Genomic DNA, 23,758 nt, shown 5'->3' on the forward strand with positions numbered 1-23,758 from the left:
GTCACAGACACTACGTCCATATTTTTTTACAGTCTATGGTCGCAACCAAGCCTGCAGTCTCCCTCTCATTTACTGAAGCTTTCGCGCCTCGATCGCCCCCCGGTGACCGGTCCCAGTATAGCCGCCCCTCTGTGATTTCTAATGGGCGCGAGGCAAACTAAATAATAAAATTACACTTCAAAAAATTCCCCCCAAAGTTAGTTTATGTCACTGAAGGCAGTTATCATCACGATGATTTCATTTCAGGTGTTCGTTTTAAAAATAAGTTTAGTTTGAGTTAGTTATTTGATGCTATAAAAACGGGGTGTGTGACGTCATGATTGACAGCTGAGACTGACGGCTTCTCTGAGTGAAGTTGTCACTGAGGCACTAACGGACTTTTTTCGAAATTTTTGGGAGCAGATTAGAGCTTTAGCTTTAATTTCTACATTTCCATAACTGTTTATTTCACACCAACATAATTAATTGTTCTGCATCTGCGAGAGTGTGGGCGGGCTTTTGATATCGCAACTGTACTTCCTGCTCTACTTCCTGCGCTCTACTGCGCAACTCCGGTCCCGAAATCGCTACTGCGCAGACTCGGTCCCAAGATGTCCACGCCGTGCAAGGCCTCCTGAAAGCTTCAAATATGGCAAGCGGAAACGGATGATGTCGAGTCGTCCATATTTTTTTACGGTCTATGGTCGCAACTCTGTTATTCAACTGCTCTGGTTTTAAAAGCTATGTCATAGTAAATGAGCCAAAATGCAATAAAACTTGTTTTACGGTCGAATGCACCGCGTGTGTGTGAGTGAGTAAGAGACGCGCAAAAGGGCGGAGAGAGAACTTAAGGAAATGCAGCTAAACGAATATGCGTGCATCTTTTAAATTGCGTAAAAATGAATGAATGACGAATGTGGCGGCCGTTTTTGATTATGTGGCAGTCCGCCACAAATTAGTCTATGTGTGGGAAACACTGTTTGGCCTCTGTTTAAAGTATTCCCATACTTTTGATATTCGCGGTCTAGGTTTTTGTGATAGAACCAGGAGCAGAAGCCAACATTACGCGAGATGAACGTCTGACACGACGCGTCGACACATTTTACGAACGTCGACGTATTTCCGTAGTCGACGTCATCGATGACGTCGACGCGTCGTTGCAGCACTACATTGAATCATTGGTTCAACTGATTGATTCACTCAAAATGTGGATTATTCAGAAGCTAAACATTGTGTGTTGCTCAAAGATGCAAAACAGCTCTGCTCTGGCATTATATGCAATATTTTCATTGGAAAAATGTAGCAAATTATTGTCTTAAATATAGCACAATATTAACTGTTGTATAAAATCAATATCACATTTGCACTCGTTCTCTTCTGGGCAAAAAACAGCACTGTGTGTGACGTGCTTGTTACTCATAAATATGATAAGACAAACTCATACTAGGGCATTTTTGCCCTGATATCTTGAATTTTAGGGTTATTCTAACTGCTGCATAATAAAGTGAGTTGTTGCCCTGCTTAAAGGGTTAGTTCACCCAAAAATAAACATTACTCAATTAATTACTCACACTCATGTCGTTGGACACCAGTAACACCTTCGTTCATCTTCAGAACACAAATGAAGATATTTTTGTTGAAAGCTGATGGCTGAGAAAGGCTTCAGAAAGGCCTCCATTGGCATTCAGTACATTCCCACTGACCCACTCACAAGACCCATAAAGGCACTAAACACATCGATACAAAGTCCATCTAACTACAGGGGCTTTTCTCAGCCATCAGCTTTCAACAAAAAAATCTTCATTTGTGTTCCGAAGAAGGTGTTACGGGTGTCCAACAACATGAGGTTGAGTAATTAATGAAATAATTTTCATTTTGGGGTGAACTAACCCTTTAATGTTTGTCACTAATCAACTGTGTGAAATGTAAGATGACCTAGGTCTGGGACAGGGCGGGTGCATTAAATGTGTTAATAGTTATGGGAAAAACTAACATGTTTCAAAAAATATTATACTGTTGTCTAAGGTCAACTAATGATGTTCGTGTGGTTTTTACATTCAAAAACATCATAACTAATAAGTAACAGGCTATTTTCTACACTGGTTTTGAGGCTCTCTCCTGAACGCTGGGTTTTGATGGGCGTGCCGCACTGGAGACTTGGAAGTAAACGCCCACAGCTAGGATTGGAGAAGATTTGCATATTTAATGAGCTTCAGCTCCGCTGTCAGTTCAGTTCACATGAGGGAGGGATTGTTTCGAAAGCGACAACCAGAATGATTCTCTCGACCACAGGGCTCGTAAACGTCAAACAAAGACAATCAAACAAACAATGATTTATTTCTCATCCACCCACAATTAACTGGAATACTGTTTCTGTATTACTTGGCCCGCACGATCGGTGGATATAAGCGCGAACCGCGCGTGCACACACACACACACACACACACACATGTTGGTCTATGTGGTTTACAGGGACTCTCCATAGGCGTAGTGGTTTTTATACTGTACAAACCGTATTTTCTATCCCCTTACACTGCCCCTGCCCCTAAACCTACTCATCATAAACCACATTTATAGTGTAATACCCATGTAGTTATACAATAGTTGATTTCTGAATTCATCACCCTTTTAAAGAATTGAAAGCATTAATGGACAGCCCTGATATATAAACGGGTGGCTTCACGAACACTCAAGGTGTGTCAAACTGAAATCATTTCCTGTATCGTTGAGACCAGAAGCTCTCGCCTGTTTCCACAGGCTCAGTAACGTGACTGTCTGTAGATGCACGTGGCTTTGTGGGCCGCGTGGCGGTTCATGTAAATACAGTTGGCGGGAGAAAGAATTACCCACGATGCTCTCTTCAGTCTTTATTCTGCCCACAGACCTGCAGCGTTGGAGGGCTGCTGATATTTGCAAACACCCGCTGCTGCCCGTCCCGCACCGCAGATAAACGCGTTTCCTTTCATGAATAATGCAGCCGCTCACTCAAACGGGCTTCAGATATGCCTGTCCGTCGCCGTCAATCATTATTAACTGCTCGCCGTGGAAAATGAATTGATTTCCTTAGCGCGAAGCCCTCTGTTTGTTCGCGGCCCGCATCTAAATGTGGCCGCATTCAGCCCGAGTGCATTTTCTCACCGAAATGACTCTGATGAGATCACAGCGGTGGTCTCAGATTAATATCTAAGCTACGGCTCGTGTCTCTCAACGGACCAAAGCTATCAATAGCTGAGCCGTTGTCCAATCTTAGTGTTTTGATTGTTTTCTTTGACACCCCGACGTGTTAGCTTAGCTCTCATGAATAAATCAGACTCGAGCCTCAATTTCACGCTCATCCAATTTAGCGAGAGGATACATTCCTGGGGAAAAAATACTGTTTACTAGAGTATAAAATAATAAGTTATATCAGAGACACAAAAAAGCACAAAATATAAAGCACCAATCTTCCCTTTAGACTGTGACACGGATCAATGACGAGAGGTTTCGGCATTGACATTCAGAGAAAACGTTTAACATGTGCTCTTTTCTTTCTCTCTTTTCTTTCTGTGATGCATCTAATCAAGTGTCAAGCTTGGCAGGAGTTTAAACCCACAACCAGTTTTCATGACCTTTCAGTTTTCATGACTCTTTCCTGAGGACCAATTAGCTCATGACATCCTGCCAAATTAAAAGTGCACTTTATTAAAAGTCAAACGCATCATTTGAGTGGACAATTATTTTTATGTTAAGAACAGCTTTTGCTGAGAACATAAAAATATTGAATTGTGTTATGATTCGTTTGACGTATAGCTCAGTGTCTGCTTTTGCTTACTGTACATATTAGTATTAATAAATGAACACTACAGCAGATAAAAACTTTTAGGGAAGGAAAGTCAAACTAAAAATCCATCTAAATCAAATGTGTTTAACATCTAACTCAGGGGTTCCTGTGAGAAGAAGTCCTGTCTGGATCCGTGAAGGCTGATACTGTACTTTCACAACGCTTCTCCTCGTTTATTTTGACCTTTGTCAAATGCTAATTTAATCATTGTGCAAAATTCTTGTAGTCTTCATTAAGCACAATTTTCTGGGTAAAATAGCATGGTTTAAACGGTTTAAGTACTGCTGGCATTAGGTTTTAATGCCTTTTACAAAGATAAATAAAAAATAATAATAATATAAAATAATCCAAAAGACCAGCTGTAGGCTGTTAATTTATTAATAGGCTGAGAAGCTGAACCTCCTGACGAGATGTTCCCTGTAGACGAACAGGGGTCGTCCCGGTGGCTCATTAACACCTAAACTGGTATTTCTAAACCTGCTTCAGACAAGTGGGACCTTTGAGAGAGCGCAGAGGCAAACGGGAATTGTTTCTCCATATTTCTGCATATCATTTTCAGATTGAACACAACACCTTCATATTCATTAGAGGAATAGTATAGTTATAATAGAGTGCAACACTTTTTCACCAGCCCTGGTTCTGGAATTTTTGTATTTTTCATTCATTATATATATAATATAATAATGAACCAGGTCAATCAGTTACGAGGTGAATCACTACAAACTTTGATTTAAAGCAAACTTTTGAAAATCTGACCAAAGTACAAAGTTCACTAGTCAAAGACATCGGCGTTGGTGTATAAAAAAGTGTTCACGACATGGTTTACTCCATAGGATTATAATGTAAAACAGACACTGGCAGCTTCAAAAAAGACTTCAAGTGTGAACCCTCCCTTGGTGTTTTTATGGTGCATGCACAGGGATTTATACTGTCAAGCTCTAGAAGTTGCATTATATGGAAAACAGAAGCTTGGACATTCTGCCTAATATCCCCTTTTGCATTTCAAAGAAGACAGACAGAAAATCATACAGGGAGAGAACGACACAAGAGCGAGTAAATGGCGACAGAACTTGCATTATGATTTGAATTATTCCTATGTGCTTTAATTAGCAGCCCCGACGCCTGTGGGTTTGTGAGTAAAACAGTGAGACGTTCCTGTCGCTTTGAGGCACAGATGAAGAGCAGGGCTTGGAAAGAGTTAGAAAAACAGTTCTCTAATAAAAACCGTGCCCGAGCTGCAGGATTGGGCACGATCGGTTCAGGCACCAGGTTCAAAGCGTAAGAAAAATCCTGAGCTAAAGTAATGCTGACTAAAGCACATTAAAGCCTTTCAAAACTACTGGCTCCATGAGGCACAGGAACAGGAGATGTGTGGTTACGTGACATAAAAGTACTCTGACATTTTGGAGTAGAGTTACTGAAAATAAAATGAATTAAAAACTATTTATAAAAGAAACAAATCTGAGCCGTTGTCCGCCAGCAGCTGTTTGATTTTCATCCGGTCAGCATGTCTGATACTCACCACATACTCAAAGACCAGCGTCAGGGTTTCCTTCGTGTGAATGATGTCGTGGAGCAGCACTATGTTCGAATGCTTCAGGCCTTTTAGCAGAGACGCTGAAAGAGAGAAACACAGACGCATCATTAACACATTACTCTCACCAATTTAATGAATTAGAACAGCTTTATGTTCCCTCATATTTCCAGGTTTTCCATACCTGGATGATAATATTAACAATAATGAATTATTTAAAGGTGCCCTAGAATTATTTGAAACAATATGTTAAATTGTTCTCTGATCTCTACATAGAGGGTATGTGGCTTATTTAAGGGCAAAACATTTCCAGATACAGTTTTACAGGTCCATTTACAACCCTATAAATTGTCCCAAGGATGTAATGCTCTGTTTTTGCCTTATTTGGAAGAGTCATGAATATTAATGTTGAGCTCTGCTCTGATTGGCTCATTTCAGCAGCTCACAGCTCACAGCAGTTCAGCGAAGCGGCTCGTGAGTCCTGACAGAACACAGACCGACTGAATGACACTTTAAGCAGAACATCTCAATGATCCCCAACGCTTGCGTCACGGTTGGGTTTCTGTTGAGAAGCACTTCTTTTTCTGTGGTGTTTTTCATGCACAAGATTTACATATGAAGTAGGAGGCAATGGTGTTTGAGACTCACAGTATGCGATGTCCATGTACTGAACTCTTATTATTTCACTATGGCAAGGTTAATTCAATTTTTCATATATATATATATATATATATATATATATATATATATATATATATATATATATATATATATATATATATATATATATATATATATATACACACACACACACACACACACACACACTTACCTAAAGGATTATTAGGAACACCTGTTCAATTTCTCATAAATGTAATTATCTAATCAACCAATCACATGGCAGTTTCTTCAATGCATTTAGGGGTTTGGTCCTGGTCAACACAATCTCCTGAACTCCAAACTGAATGTCAGAATGTCTTTGAGCGTGGCATGGTTGTTGGTGCCAGACGGGCCGGTCTGAGTATTTCACAATCTGCTCAGTTACTGGGATTTTCACGCTCAACCATTTCTAGGGTTTACAAAGAATGGTGTGAAAATGGAAAAACATCCAGTCTGCGGCAGTCCTGTGGGTGAAAATGTCTTGTTGATGCTAGAGGTCAGAGGAGAATGGGCCGACTGATTCAAGCTGATAGAAGAGCAACTTTGACTGAAATAACCACTCATTACAACCGAGATATGCAGCAAAGCATTTGTGAAGCCACAACACACACAACCTTGAGGCAGATGAGCTACAACAGCAGAAGACCCCACCGGGTACCACTCATCTGCACTACAAATAGGAAAAAGAGGCTACAATTTGTCTGATGGCTACTTCCAGCAGGAAAATGCACCATGTCACAAAGCTTGAATCATTTCAAATTGGTTTCTTCAAATTGAGTTCACTGCACTAAAATGGCCCCCAGTCACCAGATCTCAACCCAATAGAGAATCTTTGGGATGTGGTGGAACGGGAGCTTCGTTCCCTGGATGTGCATCCCACAAATCTCCATCAACTGCAAGATGCTATCCTATCAATATGGGCCAACATTTCTAAATAATGCTTTCAGCACCTTTGTTGAATCAATGCCACGTAGAATTAAGGCAGTTCTGAAGGCAAAAGGGGGTCAAACACAGTATTAGTGTGGTGTTCCTAATAATCCTTTAGGTGAGTGAATATATATATATACACACACACACACACACACACACAACACACAACACAGATTGTTCAAAGAGAATCGTCACTAAAATTATATGCTTTTGTGACAGTGATATAGTGGTTGAAACCCTAAACACATTGCTAAATGCACGATTAGTTTACCCTTGCATCGTCAAGCTAGTCAAGTGATGTTGTCATCTGCGCTGTTGTACAAGTGCCTACTCACGTTTTTAGCAATATTTTGTTTTGCTGCTATCAGCCTCCTTTGAAACAAACGTATCTGTCTTGTAGTTAAAAACATCCACATGCTGAGAAGTAGAGGCGGCACAATTACAACGACAATAAAAAAGTTTTGTTTTCTCTGAGAAAAGAACGGCACTGAAGTCATTCTTACAAAGGGAAGATGTGTTCGGAGTTTTGCAGGCCGGAAACAGCGAATGTTTAATCTAGTAACTAGCTCCGCTTCACGTTGCTCTGGTTGGTTTGAGCGCTATCCAATCACGTGCCGAGGGAGTTTGAAAGACAACCGGTTATCCCGCCCCTCGGATTGAGCTGTCAATGGTGAGTTTCCAGACCAAACATCTTGATGTGGGTCTGGCTTGTCAGGCTACAGGGAAAGTTCAGGGATGGCCAAAGTTTTTAAACAGGTTTATAAACTGATTTAAAATCAATCAGTTAGAAACATATCTTTACATTTTCTGGTCAAGCTTAATATTACAGGTAGAATAATTTCTTTGAAACGTTCAGTATCGTGTTTTAATGTACTTCAGGGGGGATCAAGCCTTCTTTAGGGGGGTCAGAATGACTATAAGTCCACATAAGTGCATTTACCATCTACAAATGATGACAATGTTCCCAGATCTCACTAGTACCTGCACCTGAATCACACTGCAGATCATTTACATGTTGTAGATTGCCAGTAGGTTGGAGATGAGCAGAAATCTGTGAGAAATGGAGAGCGCCGCCACTCTGGGGACAGGAAACAGCTCTCAGACCTCCTCAGGCTAAGCTTCCTGTCTATTATTTCAGCTAACGAGCTATGTATGAACACTGCAATTAAACGTAATCGTTAATCCTCAGAAGCCAGCAACAAAGCATTCAAGTTGATGATTCTTGTGCGTTTTCCATATTTCTCAGATCAGACGTGTTATTTTCTTCAGACTACAACAACGCAATCGCCGCAGAACAAGCCGTTCGAAGAAATCTCATCTCATTTGAGCACGAGAAACACTACAAATGTTTTAATTTACTACAAAGAAGGAGCGAGCGACACTTCAAGCGCGTTTCATGATGAATAGTAAACAGATTTGCCAGACTGTGGTAAATGCTATTAATTTTTCAAGGGCACAACAAAAGCTCAGATAGTGAGATTGTAGCGCTGGGATCATTGACAGTGAAAAGAGGAACATCTGCATTACGGAAGTAAATCCTGCTGTGAAGCCCATCATATACATAATACATGGAAAAATACTGGATAAATAAAAAAATTAACTATTTTAAAATTGTCATTTTTGGTGGGAAATCAGCAGCACAAAAAAAACAGCAGCAAGTATTTTTTTCTATTTTAAAGGTAATATGTGACCTTTTTTTTGTTCAAAATTGACATATCGAGTGACTACATAATGGATCCAACTTCCAAAGTGTGTTTTTGCCTTATCCTACGGACGCCTATAATGAGTGTTTATATTCAGACTATGTTGAGAGCGAGACTCGTCATAAACAGAGAAAAGTAGTTTTGGCTGCAATGTTCTTCTGCAAGATGCATGCATTTTTGTTTATTAACCACTTGAGTTACATAGTGTACCTTTAAAAGGTTTAATAAATGGTTACAAAATATTGACAGACTGGGAAGAGAGGAGCAGCAATAATGTCAAATATGTGGAAAATAGTGTTTATTGAACATTTAAACATAAAAAGTCTAGTAGAGTCCAAAAACTAAATCAAGACTTTGCCGTAAAAGATCAATAATCATAATAATCAATTTACTGGTATTTGTGCCATGATTTAAAGGGTTAGTTCACCCAAAAATGAAATTGATGTCATTAATGACTCACCCTAATGTCGTTCCACACCCATAAGACCTCCGTTCATCTTCAGAACACAGTTTAAGATATTTTATATTTTAGTCCCAGAGCATATGCAGTCTATGCACACTTTACTGTCCATGTCCAGAAAGGGAATAAAAACATCATCAAAGTAGTCCATATGAGACATCAGTTAGTTAGTTAGAATCTCTTGAAGCATCAAAAATACATTTTGCTCCAAAAATCACAAAAACTACGACTTTATTCAGCATTGCCTTCTCTTCCGCGTTTGTTTTCAAACCTCAAATAAAGATTCAAACGGTTCATGAATCAGTGAATCGATCAATGATTCGGATCAACAATCTCAGTTGATTTCAGCAGTTTGGCAGTTTGACATGATGCGATTGATCGATTCACTGATTCATAACCGTTTAAATCTTTATTTGAGGTTTGAAAACAAGCGCAGAAGAGAAGACAATGCTGAATAAAGTCGTAGTTTTTGTGATTTTTGGACCAAAATGTATTTTCGATGCTTCAAGAGATTTTAATTAACCCACTGATGACACATATGGACTACTTTGATGATGTTTTTATTCCCTTTCTGGACATGGACAGTATAGTGTGCATAGACTGCACACACTCTCTGACTAACTTAAACTGTGTTCTGAAGATGATCGGAGGTCTAACGGGTGTGGAACGACATTTGGGTGAGTCATTAATGACATAAATTTCATTTTTGGGTGAACTAACCCTTTACTGCCCAAAAATGTCTGTGGTTGCATCTGTGTTCTTTAATTCAAGAGTTTGTCGTCATATATACAGGAAACACTCTGTTTCTGTTAGACTATACAATGTAATCCTTACTCTGTAAATCCGTTGCCTAAGACATAAACATAAGCACATACATCTAAAAATAATCAATTACAAAAAGTCCCAGTGCAAAATAATTTATTAAAAAAAATGACTGTGTAAAAAATATATGAAGTGTGTATAATATAACGTATAAGTGACATATATGCAATATCCAGTAGAGGTAGGTTGGTCTTAACCAATTATTATATTCACATTTGCACATTGTCAGTAGATTACCTGCAGAACTTTCCACACCCACCTGTGCTTTTATAGGATTGCAGTCGCACACCAATTTGCTTAGATAAGTAAATCTGGCCCTAAAAATGCAGCCGATGTTGTCAGCTCACTAGGTTTGTGAACAGTGTGTGAAAGTGTCTATGTTTCTCCTCTCACATCCTGTAGTCATTCCACACACGTTCTGTCAGCTTGAACATCTCCAGTAATTGCTGAATTAGTTCTATTTTTAAAGCCCTTTTTTGAGCCTCACGCCGGGGAAGACTGCAAGGGCTCTGCGATGATCAACTCTGGATCAAGCAGATCAAAAACACACCATCGCTCTCTCATAGCAATTAAAAAGCATGTGGCGGCGGTGAAGGTGAGAGCAGCGAAATTCTCACACCTTCACAATCTGCTCCACTTCACGGAGAACATCACAACTCTGCTGATTTAGCAGTCAGAGAGGAAAACGGCTGCTTTTGCCACAACAGGCACTTTAGGTGACAGATTCAAAAATTTAAAATAACTTTAGTATGGGGAATACATATTCACTACGAACTATAACCCAATAAACTCCTAATTTACAGATTATTAATAGTTAGTAAGGTGGTTTTTGTAGTGTTTAAGTTTAGTTATTGGGTAGGATTAAAGGAACACTCCACCGTTTTTAGAAAAAGGGCTTGATAGGAATTGATACTTGAGAAATCAATCTATGCAATCAAATTAAAGTAGAGAAATCAATATTTTCAATCCAGACCTAAAAACTGTACTGTTTTAGTGGCGGCAGCGGCTTGCATATGAAGAGAAAGGAAGCACAGAGTGATAGAGAGATAGTCATGTCCTGGTTCACTCACCCTCTCTGATCGCTGTGAAAGGCGTTCCTTCTTCCTCCTGCAGACGAATCACTTTCAACGCAACCAGCTTCCCGTTCACCCTGCAAACATGCCAGATGTTTTTCACGTTATATTAACCTGTACTACATAACTGATCCTTAAAAAATGCATTGTATATTTGTTATTATAGTTCAAACGCACATCATGGCTTTGATTTCCAGGAAATGTGTGAATTGATACAAATGTATACTTTGAAATGCAATGTAAGTCGCAATGGATAAAAGTGTCTGCATATATGCATGTACAGTACTGTGCAAAAGTCTTAGGCAAGTTAGTATTTTAACCGAAGAAAAAATGGTTTCAAGCCATATATATATATATATATATATATATATATATATATATATATATATATATATATATATATATATATATATATATATATAAAGGCTGCAGAGTGGAACAGTAGATGTAGATTCAAGGAAATGATGTACATGAATATATATAGGCCCCACTTTATATTAGGTGGCCTTAAGTACTATGTTCTTACATCAACAAATAAGTACAATGTACTTACTGTGTTCAAATTGAATTGCAAAACACCTTTTCTGATGCTGAGGTGGGATACGGGTAGAGTTAGAGACAGGTGTGGTGGTTTGGGTAAGTGTTTAAGGGTAGGGTTAGGTGTAAGGGAAGTGCCAACTGTATAATTACAAATCCAACTACAGAAATTAATTACAGATGTAATTACATGCAGGTATTTTTTTAAATGTAAGTACAATGTAAAAACAGGTATGTACACAATAAGTGCATTGTATCAAATTATTAATTAAAATATTAGTACATAGTACTTAAGGTCACCTAATATAAAGTTGGTCCATACATATATACATACATACATAATTATTATATATGAATACACACTGTACAATATATATATATATATATATATATATATATATATATATATATATATATATATATATATATATATATATATATATATATATATATATATATATATATATATATATATATATACACACACACAGTATATACACAGTATATACACAGTATATACATGCAAATATTTCTTAAATATATACATAAAAGTGTGTATTCATATTTACATTATAATTATACACAGTTCACACGCATATATTATGTAAACACACACTTTTATTTTGGATGTGAATTAATCAATTGCCCAGCACTAATCTGAATTAATAAAAAGAAAAATTCAATTGATTAGAAGTGCGTTTTGATTTAAATTGAATCCAGAAATACTGTATAAACTTTTCATAGGGCCCTATATGGGACATATATGGGATTTTATCCAGAGTGAAATGACTGGATGGTGTAAGTGTCTCTACTGTTTGTGACATAATGTTGTTTAATAAGAGGGATTGATAATGAAAGAAAAGTTTTTTGTGCTTTGAAATAAAATGCATTGATTGTTTATGCACAATAAGACCAGGAACACAACAATAAACAGGGTCAAGTCTGATTTACCGTTAAGTCAATGAAATGCAATTTAGAGGCAATGGAGTGAATCTTAACACAGAGGTCAAGACGGTAAATAAATAACTCCACCAATCAAAAGAACTTGCACACAAATAACATCATTACTATCAAAAACACTGCCAAAAATGCACAATTCATTTCACGCTGGCTGAAATTTTATTTTCCAGATTTTAATTTATGAAAGTAATCATCAAGGAAAAACAAGCGTTACACACTCTCTGTCTGAAAGGATTGAATACAACACATGCCATTTCATGCTCTGGAGGAGAAGCTCTCTCCGGCTCTTGGTTTTATTACAGCAATATAAAATAAAATTCATTCAGATTTCACATAATAATTATGTGCTGTTGTCTTTGCTTACAGTTCCATTACTAATCAAGTCAAATAACCCTGAGACAAATAAGCATGCGTGTCTGTATGGAAATGAAGAGCATGGTTGCACTGAACTCACTTGCTCTTCCCTTTGTATACAGTTGCGTAGGATCCCTCTCCAAGCTTTTCCAGCTTCTCGTATGAATCTGCCTTTCCGAACTTTGGGCTTGTGGGCTGTAACAGAGATAGACACAGTTAAAGTCAACATGAAAAGGAAGTTGCGATCAACTTTTTTTCCCTCTTGTTACATACAGGGAAAGTATTCAGACCCCCTTAAATTTTTCACTCTTTGTTATTTTGCAGCCATTTTTTTCTCAATGATGTACACACAGCACCCCATATTGACAGAAAAACACAGAATTGTTGACATTTTTGCAGATTTATTAAAAAAGAAAAACTGAAATATCACATGGTCCTAAGTATTCAGACCCTTTGCTGTGACACTCATATATTTAACTCAGGTGCTGTCTATTTCTTCTGATCATCCTTGAGATGGTTCTACACCTTCTTTTGAGTCCAGCTGTGTTTGATTATACTGACTGGACTTGATTAGGAAAGCCACACACCTGTCTATATAAGACCTTACAGCTCACAGTGCATGTCAGAGCAAATGAGAATCAGAGGTCAAAGGAACTGCCTGAAGAGCTCAGAGACAGAATTGTGGCAAGGCACAGATCTGGCCAAGGTTACAAAAAAAAAATCTGCTGCACTTATAACATTTTCTGGTCTGATGAGAATTTTTTGGCCTATAAATGTAAATGCATGGTGGTGGCAGCATCATGCTGTGGGGTGTTTTTCAGCTGCATGGATAGGACGACTGGTTGCAGTAAAAGGGAAAGATGAATGTGGCCAAGTACAGGGATTTACTGGATGAAAACCTTCGTATGAGTTTTCCTAAATAATGAAGGAGTGGCTTCATAATAACCCCGTGTCTGTTCTTGAATGCCCCAGTCAGAGCGCTGACTTAAACCCAATTGAGCATCTCTGGAGAGACCAGAAAATGGCGGTCCACCAACGTTTACCATCCAACCTGACAGAACTGAAGAGGATCTGCGAGGAGGAATGGCAGAGGATCCCCAAAAACTGTTTGCATCTTTCCAAAAAGACTCATGGCTATATTAGATCAAAAGTGTGCTTCTACTAAATACTGAGCAAAGGGTCTGAATACTTAGGACCATGTGATATTTCAGTTTTAATTTTTTTTACTAAATCTGTAAAAAAGACAACAATTTTGTGATTTTCTGTCAATATGGGGTGCTGTTTGTACATAAATGATAATTTATTTTTTAATGATTTAAGCAAATGGCTGCAATATAACGGAGTGAAAAATGTAAGGGGTCTGAATACTTTCCACTGTATATCTGAGTGAAAATGTAGGGCGGGGCTTGATTTTGTCCTTGTGGAATTGTTTGGATGGTGGTGGTTTGCTATTGGTGGATCTCATGTGAGTGACAGGTTGCCCTGCCCTCGTGCCAGTAAACACATCATCAGAGAAGAGAATGGCACTGTCAGAGTGAGAGGACGTTATTTTGAGTAAAGATTATGAGGGTACACAAATTTAACACAAATAATGATGTGCACGGATAACTAATTTATGACAAATTCCATTTGATTACATGGTGACTTTGATAAGGATATTCAGTGATCTCAGACACGTGAGGCCCAGCGGCCGCAGCAGATGTGGGGTCGGGTATTCTGGATCAGATCCAGGATTTACAGTATCCTGCCGTACAGCAGGGATGTCCGGAAAGAGACGTCTGTCCCTGTATTAATGACCCATTGCTGTTTTAACTGGATGTGATTAATAGTTTCCTGTTAAACAGGAAATGTGTTCTGCAGGATTTTACTGTGAGCACTTTGGCAGTGACTGAAAGAACACAGGTGAACTGTGGTTATAGTTACTATATTTAATATACATTTATATATATGTACTATACTCAACCATATTTACTATATAGTGAAGCTCAAGGTAAAAACTCCACAAATTATTGTATGAAATCTGCAGACATATGAAGGTTCTTCATTAACTTCCTTAATAAAAGTCTCTTATGCCCAATAAGGCTGCATTTATCATAAAAATACAATAACATTTTTATTATTTGAATTATTTATTATCCCATAACTGAAAGCAATAATAAATATGCTAATATGAACGCAAATCAAAAAAACTCTTTATCAAGCCAATACTGTAATATTTTACTTGCATTAAAAAACAATGCAACTCACAAAGCATTTGTATTATTCCAAGCCAGTACTGTAATATTTTACTTGCATTAAAAAACAATGCAACTCACAAAGCATTTGTATTATTCCAAGCCAGTACTGTAATATTTTACTGCATTAAAGAGAAAACAACTCTAGGGTCTTGAAGAGCAAATGCACACGGCACTAATTCTCCTGAAAAGCAGCGTTTCTTCATAATCAGGTTTGTGCAGCCTGACACCGATCTGCAGCAGCGAGTCACTTATTGCGATTGGTGTGAAAGATTACCGGACTCTTCCCGGATAACCGCTTGCTCAGATGCGCCTGTAACCGCAAACCCTGCAGCCTTTTATCAACACCAGACACCAGCTGTCTCTTAGAGACCAGCGGCCACCATACGGACAGATCATGACACGCTTTCAGTAAACACATCCGCTCTCCATTCCACCAGCTTCGGTTTAGAGCGCTGATATTACCTTACCGGGGGGCTTTATTATTGTGATTAAGGTGCTCTGAGCGCAGGGGCTCTGTGGAGAACAGGTTTTAGTGGATTTTCTAAATAAGAAGGTCTGTGGCAGATTAATGAGAAGGGTGTTATGGGAAAGAGGTCACGCTCACTCTCTTCACTCCTGTCAGGCCTTACGCTCATCCATTTTTCATTGGTGTGAATCAGCAAGCAAATGTGCTCACTAGCTGCATTCTTCAAACCTTTAGTTTTCCCTCTCAGGTCAGTCGTGTCTCGCTCAGGGTATTACGTACTATAAAAAGCAACTCTTCTTTTATAAATTAAATTAAAATAAATTTTATAATTATACACAATGCTGTATATCACGGTTAAACAAAGTGGGGTTTGTAAGTTAATGAAATTAAATCATTAAAACAAACAATTTTAATAAAAAAAAAAAAAAAAAAACTAAATTAAATCCTTCCTTTAAAAATTAATCAAATCAAAATGTAAAATTAAAATAATTAAAAAAGCTAAAAATAAAACACCAAAAGTGAATAAAATTATATAAAAGTACAATTAAAATAATCTAAATAAAAAATATATTTTTAATAAAATCCTTATTAAACTAAAATATGATTTAAAAAAATAAAACGCAACTTCACTTACAAAATCAAAACAATCATTTAAAAATTAAACAAAATTTTTTTTATTTTAAAATAAAAAAACATAAATAAAAGACTTACTAAATATTTATAGAATCATTCAAATAAATAATTTTAGGAATAAAAAATTGAAATAAAAACCCTTACTAAAAATAAAAACAATTATAAAGTCAATTTAAATCATTTTAAAAGAAAAAAACGTATCAAAACTTTCCAAAAACTTGAATAAAATAATTAAAAATTGACATTAAAATAAATAAATAAATCATAAGAAAACTAAATAAAAATGGGGAAAATTATTTTATTTGTACACCTGCATGTCATGTGACCATTAACTGTAAGTAAGTTAAACTTTAACTCTCTGGTGGACTTCAAGTAAAAATATTAGCTCAATGGAGTTTAGCTGACAAAAAAGTCCCTGTTGTATGTGATAAAAAGTTCAAGATGTGGCCAATGACAATTAAAAATCAAAGATAATCAGCTAATGACACTCTCAAACAATATCTACAATAAAACACATTTGAAACCTCACAAAAAGGTTTATAAATGAGCTGAATCAAGGACAGCCATGATCTGTTAGCAATGTCAAATTAGGCATGGAGTCGCTCATGCCATCATGAACTCTTATTAGCACCAATAAAACATCATTAATGGAAGAAAACACACTCAGACACTCACAGAACTAGGGCTGGAGTGGCGGCGTAGTTTTGGAGACTCTTTCCCAGAGGAGGAGCTTTTGGAGGTGATGCAGGCATTGTTCTCCGAATGGACTCGCTTCACCTGACTCGCCGGTTTCTCGAAGGGATCGAAGCCGCTCTGCGTGCGCTGCACTCGCACCTTCTTGTCTTCAGGAATGGTGTCCAGGGGTTTGATGACTGAGTCGGATCCCTGGCAGCTGCGAGTGGACATCTTGGTGACACATATCTGAGAAGAAGCAGAGAAGAACGTCTTAGACATCAGCAATTAAACACTGCCATCTGACCAATCAGAGCGGAGTAGACCAATCACAACAGACTGAGCCATCTGACCAATCAGAGCAGAGTAGACCAATCACAACAGACTGGGACATCTGACCAATCAGAGAAGAGTAGACCAATCACAACAGACTGAGCCATCTGACCAATCAGAGCGGAGTAGACCAATCACAACAGACAAGGACATCTGACCAATCAGAGCGGAGTAAACCAATCACAACAGACTGGGCCATCTGACCAATCAGAGAAGAGTAGACCAATCACAACAGACTGAGCCATCTGACCAATCAGAGCGGAGTAGACCAATCACCACAGACTGGGCCATCTGACCAATCAGAGCGGAGTAAACCAATCACAACAGACTGAGCCATCTGACCAATCAGAGCGGAGTAGACCAATCACAACAGACTGAGCCATCTGACCAATCAGAGCGGAGTAAACCAATCACAACAGACTGAGCCATCTGACCAATCAGAGCGGAGTAGACCAATCACAACAGACTGAGCCATCTGACCAATCAGAGCGGAGTAGACCAATCACAACAAACTGGGCCATCTGACCAATCAGAGCAGAGTAGACCAAAAACAACAGACTGAGCCATCTGACCAATCAGAGCAGAGTAGACCAATCACAACAGACTGGGCCATCTGACCAATCAGAGCGGAGTAAACCAATCACAACAGACTGGGCCATCTGACCAATCAGAGCGGAGTAAACCAATCACAACAGACTGGGCCATCTGACCAATCAGAGCGGAGTAGACCAATCACAACAGACTGGGCCATCTGACCAATCAGAGCGGGGTAAACCAATCACAACAGACTGGGCCATCTGACCAATCAGAGCGGAGTAGACCAATCACAACAGACTGGGCCATCTGACCAATCAGAGCGGGGTAAACCAATCACAACAGACTGGGCCATCTGACCAATCAGAGCGGAGTAAACCAATCACAACAGACTGGGCCATCTGACCAATCAGAGCGGAGTAGACCAATCACAACAGACTGGGCCATCTGACCAATCAGAGCGGGGTAAACCAATCACAACAGACTGAGCCATCTGACCAATCAGAGCGGAGTAGACCAATCACACCAGACTGAGCCATCTGACCAATCAGAGCGGAGTAAACCAATCAAAACAGACTGAGCCATCTGACCAATCAGAGCGGAGTAGACCAAAAACAACAGACTGAGCCATCTGACCAATCAGAACGGAGTAGACCAATTAAAACAGACTGAGCCATCTGACCAATCAGAGCGGAGTAGACCAATCAAAACAGACTGAGCCATCTGACCAATCAGAGCGGAGTAGACCAAAAACAACAGACTGAGCCATCTGACCAATCAGAGCGGAGTAGACCAAAAACAACAGACTGAGCCATCTGACCAATCAGAGCAGAGTAGACCAATCACAAAAAAATGGGCCATCTGACCAATCAGAGCAGAGTAGACCAAAAACAACAGACTGCGCCATCTGACCAATCAGAGCAGAGTAGACCAATCAAAACAGACTGAGCCATCTGACCAATCAGAGCGGAGTAGACCAAAAACAACAGACTGAGCCATCTGACCAATCAGAGCAGAGTAGACCAATCACACCAGACTGGGCCATCTGACCAATCAGAGCAATTTGGTGAGGCGGTAATGCATATTATAAGAAAATTAAAGTATTTGTTGATCTTGGATGCATGTAATCCTATTGAGACTCCAAAACAAAATTAGGAACCTTTAAAAGAGACACTTTAAGCAAAAACCTAACCTAGTTCAGTGAGTTCTATGCTAAAAAAAACAATAACAAGAATATATTCAAAATATATATTAAAAACAACATTTGACACTGTGGAAAGGAAAAACAATATTTACATTTTGGTAAACGTAACACCACAGGTGAACAGAGGAAATCACTGATATCACAGGACTTCTCCAGGTGACTGACTGCAGAACATGTTTTAAAGCCTGATGAATGTAAAGCTGCGGAAGTTTCTGAGAGTTCAGTCTTTAAAGATACATGTACAGATGCAAAGTGCAATCAAATCAACACTGCTTTAGATGTTTTCTTTCACTAGTCTGAAATAAAATAGACCAAATCTCAAAACTGACCAATTCATGAAATAAAACACAACCTATTTTTACCTGTAGTGTATTGCCTTAAATGAAAAACATGAAAAAATGACTTCAAATAAGACCAAGAAAATATTGTTTGCCGTGAAGACGAATGCATGCTGGAGAAGGGTTCGATGAAAGCGAACGTCCACGCTCATACAAATCTACAAGATCCAGCGCTCTCAGCTACTGTATTACAGTCTACGGTACATGTCCATCACACACACACACACACACACACACACACACACACACACACACACACACACACACACACACACACACACACACACACACACGCAAGCATTAATCTTAACACTGTGTACCTACCGGCCACTCCATCGCCACGCAGACTGTCAGCGGCACAAAAGGCTCAGACGAGCATGTCATGTACGCTCTGCCCCTCAGATTAAAAATTTACGGGCCTTTCAGAGGCAAAACATCCCAGAGAACCGCCTCTAATGACCTAAATATACAGTGTCCAGGCGGAGCCACTGCTTCACTTACACCAAACGGTCTTCAGCTTCTCTGGTTGGTTCCAGAGTCAGAACATGTCAATCAATCTGTGTTTCTTCTTTTATTACCCAACACAACACTAACAGTGGATGGATGGATGGATGGATGGATGGATGGATGGATGGATGGATGGATGGATGGATGGATGGATGGATGGATGGATGGATGGATGGATGGATGGATGGATGGGTGGGTGGGTGGATGGGTGGATGGATGGATGGATGGGTGGGTGGGTGGATGGGTGGATGGATGGATGGATGGGTGGATGGGTGAGTGGGTCGGTGGATGGGTGGATGGATGGATGGGTGGATGGGTGAGTGGGTGGGTGGATGGATGGATGGATGGATGGATGGATGGATGGATGGATGGATGGATAGATGGGTGGATGGGTGAGAGGGTGGGTGGATGGGTGGGTGGATGGATGGATGGGTGGGTGGGTTTGTGGATGGATGGATGGATGGATGGATGGATGGGTGGGTGGGTGGGTGGATGGATGGATGGATGGGTGGATGGGTGGATGGATGGATGGATGGATGGATGGATGGATGGATGGATGGGTGGATGGATGGATGGATGGATGGATGGATGGATGGATGGGTGGATGGATGGATGGATGGATGGATGGATGGATGGATGGGTGAGTGGGTGGGTGGATGGATGGATGGATAGATGGATGGATGGGTGGATGGATGGGTTTGTGGATGGATGGATGAATGGGTGGGTGGGTGGGTGGATGGATGGATGGATGGATGGATGGATGGGTGGGTGGGTGGGTGGATGAATGGATGGATGGATGGATGGATGGATGGATGGATGGGTGAGTGGGTGGATGGGTGGATGGATGGATGAGTGGGTGGGTTTGTGGATGGATGGATGGATGAATGGGTGGGTGGATGGATGGATGGATGGATGGATGGATGGATGGATGAATGGATGGATGGATGAATGGATGGATGGGTGGATGGATGGATGGATGGGTGGATGGGTGAGTGGGTCGGTGGATGGGTGGATGGATGGATGGGTGGATGGGTGAGTGGGTGGGTGGATGGATGGATGGATGGAAGGATGGATGGATGGATGGATGGATGGATGGGTGGATGGATGGGTGGGTGGATGAATGGATGGATGGATGGATGGATGGATGGATGGATGGATGGATGGATGGATGGATGGATGGATGGATGGATGGATGGGTGGATGGATGGATGGATGGATGGATGGATGGGTGGATGGATGGATGGATGGGTGGATGGATGGATGGGTGAGTGGGTGGGTGGATGAATGGATGGATAGATGGATGGATGGGTGGATGGGTGGATGGGTGAGTCGGTGGGTGGATGGATGGATGGATGGATAGATGGATGGGTGGGGGGGTATGTGGGTGGATGGATGGATGGATGGATGGATGGATGGGTGGGTGGGTGGGTTGGTGGGTGGATGGATGGATGAATGGGTGGGTGGATGGATGGATGGATGGATGGATGGATGGATGGATGGATGGATGGATGGATGGATGGGTGGGTGGGTGGGTGGGTGGGTGGATGGATGGATGGGTGGGTGGATGGATGGATGGATGGATGGGTGGGTGGATGAATGGATGGATGCTCCTGTTAAACAGAAACTGTGAAGTGAAATGTCACACAGAGCCGGTCGAGCTAAATGGCATTTTGCTCTGTTCTCTTCTCTTCCTGACAGGCCAGCGTTTGAAACATGAACATGTAAGTGACCTTTTTAAAAGTGAACAGGAACGGGGTCTAGAGAGCGGAGTGAGACGGCCCTGAACGGAGCCGCTGTCAGCGTCTCTGAGCTGAAACCACCAGCCGTCCGTACGCCAGCTTTCTGTTTTCTCTCTTCGTCTCTTTATTCTGCTGCAGACAGACGCCGCTGTCAGTCGTGAATAAGATGTGAATATTGGCCGAGCAGCTGCCGTGAGTGTGTTTATTGTTCTAGACGTGCTCAAGCCACAATGAGCTCTAATTGATTCTCAATCACTCCCGGTTGTTTGTGCGCTTACAAACGCACGTCAAGATGGTTTCCATCATGACTCTTGTCATGTAAAACTGCAGCTGTTTTCTCATTTCAGGTAACAACAGAACTGCAGGACGAGGGTTCAGCTCATACTGTAAAACTCATACTCAAAGGTGTTTGACAAGCACTGGACATGTTAAATATTCATGCCACATTATTGGATAAGTGGATAATTAATCTGCAAGGTTTTGATTTAGTATCATCCAAATGAAGCGGTTTGACAGAATTTACAGAAACAGAAATTCATAAGGTGTGTCTTAATCCTTGAACATCAGTGACTGTTCTTGACAAATAAATAAATTAGATACAATAAACAAATGAAAATGTACAAAAAATAAACCAAAATTAAATAAAATTAGAAAAATAAATACATTAAAAAATAAAACATTTAAAAAATAAACAAATCAAGCGTAAATAAAAAATGTATTAATTAGATTTTAAAAAACAAGTTAATAAACAAATAAATAAACAAAATTAAATATAATTATAGCATTAAATGCATAATACAATTATACAGATAAATACAACAAATAAGAAAAATATGCAAATTAAATGTTTAAATAATAATTTAAATTTTTATATATATATATATATATATATATATATATATATATATATATATATATATATATATATATATATATATATATACATACAGTCTTGTTCAAAATAATAGCAGTAAAATGTGACTAACCAGAATAATCAAGGTTTTTAGTATATTTTTTATTGCTACGTGGCAAACAAGTTACCAGTAGGTTCAGTAGATTGTCAGAAAACAAATGAGACCCAGCATTCATGATATGCACGCTCTTAAGGCTGTGCAATTGGGCAATTAGTTGAATTAGTTGAAAGGGGTGTGTTCAAAAAAATAGCAGTGTCTACCTTTGACTGTACAAACTCAAAACTATTTTGTACAAACATTTTTTTTTTTCTGGGATTTAGCAATCCTGTGAATCACTAAACTAATATTTAGTTGTATGACCACAGTTTTTTAAAACTGCTTGACATCTGTGTGGCATGGAGTCAACCAACTTGTGGCACCTCTCAGCTGTTATTCCACTCCATGATTCTTTAACAACATTCCACAATTCATTCACATTTCTTGGTTTTGCTTCAGAAACAGCATTTTTGATATCACCCCACAAGTTCTCAATTGGATTAAGGTCTGGAGATTGGGCTGGCCACTCCATAACATTAATTTTGTTGGTTTGGAACCAAGACTTTGCCCGTTTACTAGTGTGTTTTGGGTCATTGTCTTGTTGAAACAACCGTTTCAAGGGCATGTCCTCTTCAGCATAGGGCAACATGACCTCTTCAAGTATTTTAACATATGCAAACTGATCCATGATCCCTGGTATGCGATAAATAGGCCCAACACCATAGTAGGAGAAACATGCCCATATCATGATGCTTGCACCTCCATGCTTCACTGTCTTCACTGTGTACTGTGGCTTGAATTCAGAGTTTGGGGGTCGTCTCACAAACTGCCTGTGGCCCTTGGACCCAAAAAGAACAATTTTACTCTCATCAGTCCACAAAATGTTCCTCCATTTCTCTTTAGGCCAGTTGATGTGTTCTTTGGCAAATTGTAACCTCTTCTGCACATGCCTTTTTTTTAACAGAGGGACTTTGCGGGGGATTCTTGAAAATAGATTAGCTTCACACAGACGTCTTCTAACTGTCACAGTACTTACAGGTAACTCCAGACTGTCTTTGATCATCCTGGAGGTGATCATTGGCTGAGCCTTTGCCATTCTGGTTATTCTTCTATCCATTTTGATGGTTGTCTTCCGTTTTCTTCCACGTCTCTCTGGTTTTGCTCTCCATTTTAAGGCATTGGAGATCATTTTAGCTGAACAGCCTATCATTTTTTGCACCTCTTTATAGGTTTTCCCCTCTCTAATCAACTTTTTAATCAAAGTACGCTGTTCTTCTGAACAATGTCTTGAACGACCCATTTTCCTCAGCTTT

The 23,758-nt window shown here is 39.6% G+C and overlaps 1 protein-coding gene across 2 annotated transcripts in view; it reads right to left on the reverse strand.

The window, feature by feature from the left end:
• Positions 1–23,758, reverse strand: part of cdk14 (cyclin dependent kinase 14) — a 223,704-nt gene that overhangs the window by 134,890 nt on the left and 65,056 nt on the right. For both annotated transcript variants that reach the window (XM_067447900.1, XM_067447901.1), the window contains 4 exons: positions 16,844–17,089; positions 12,933–13,027; positions 10,979–11,058; positions 5,322–5,416 (listed from right to left, as the gene is read on the reverse strand). In XM_067447900.1, coding sequence (XP_067304001.1) covers positions 5,322–5,416; positions 10,979–11,058; positions 12,933–13,027; positions 16,844–17,089 — 516 coding nt within the window. The remainder of the gene's footprint in view (positions 1–5,321; positions 5,417–10,978; positions 11,059–12,932; positions 13,028–16,843; positions 17,090–23,758) is intronic.

This window comes from Pseudorasbora parva, chromosome 7 (assembly GCF_024679245.1).
Source record: "Pseudorasbora parva isolate DD20220531a chromosome 7, ASM2467924v1, whole genome shotgun sequence".
NCBI classification, from domain to species: domain Eukaryota; kingdom Metazoa; phylum Chordata; class Actinopteri; order Cypriniformes; family Gobionidae; genus Pseudorasbora; species Pseudorasbora parva.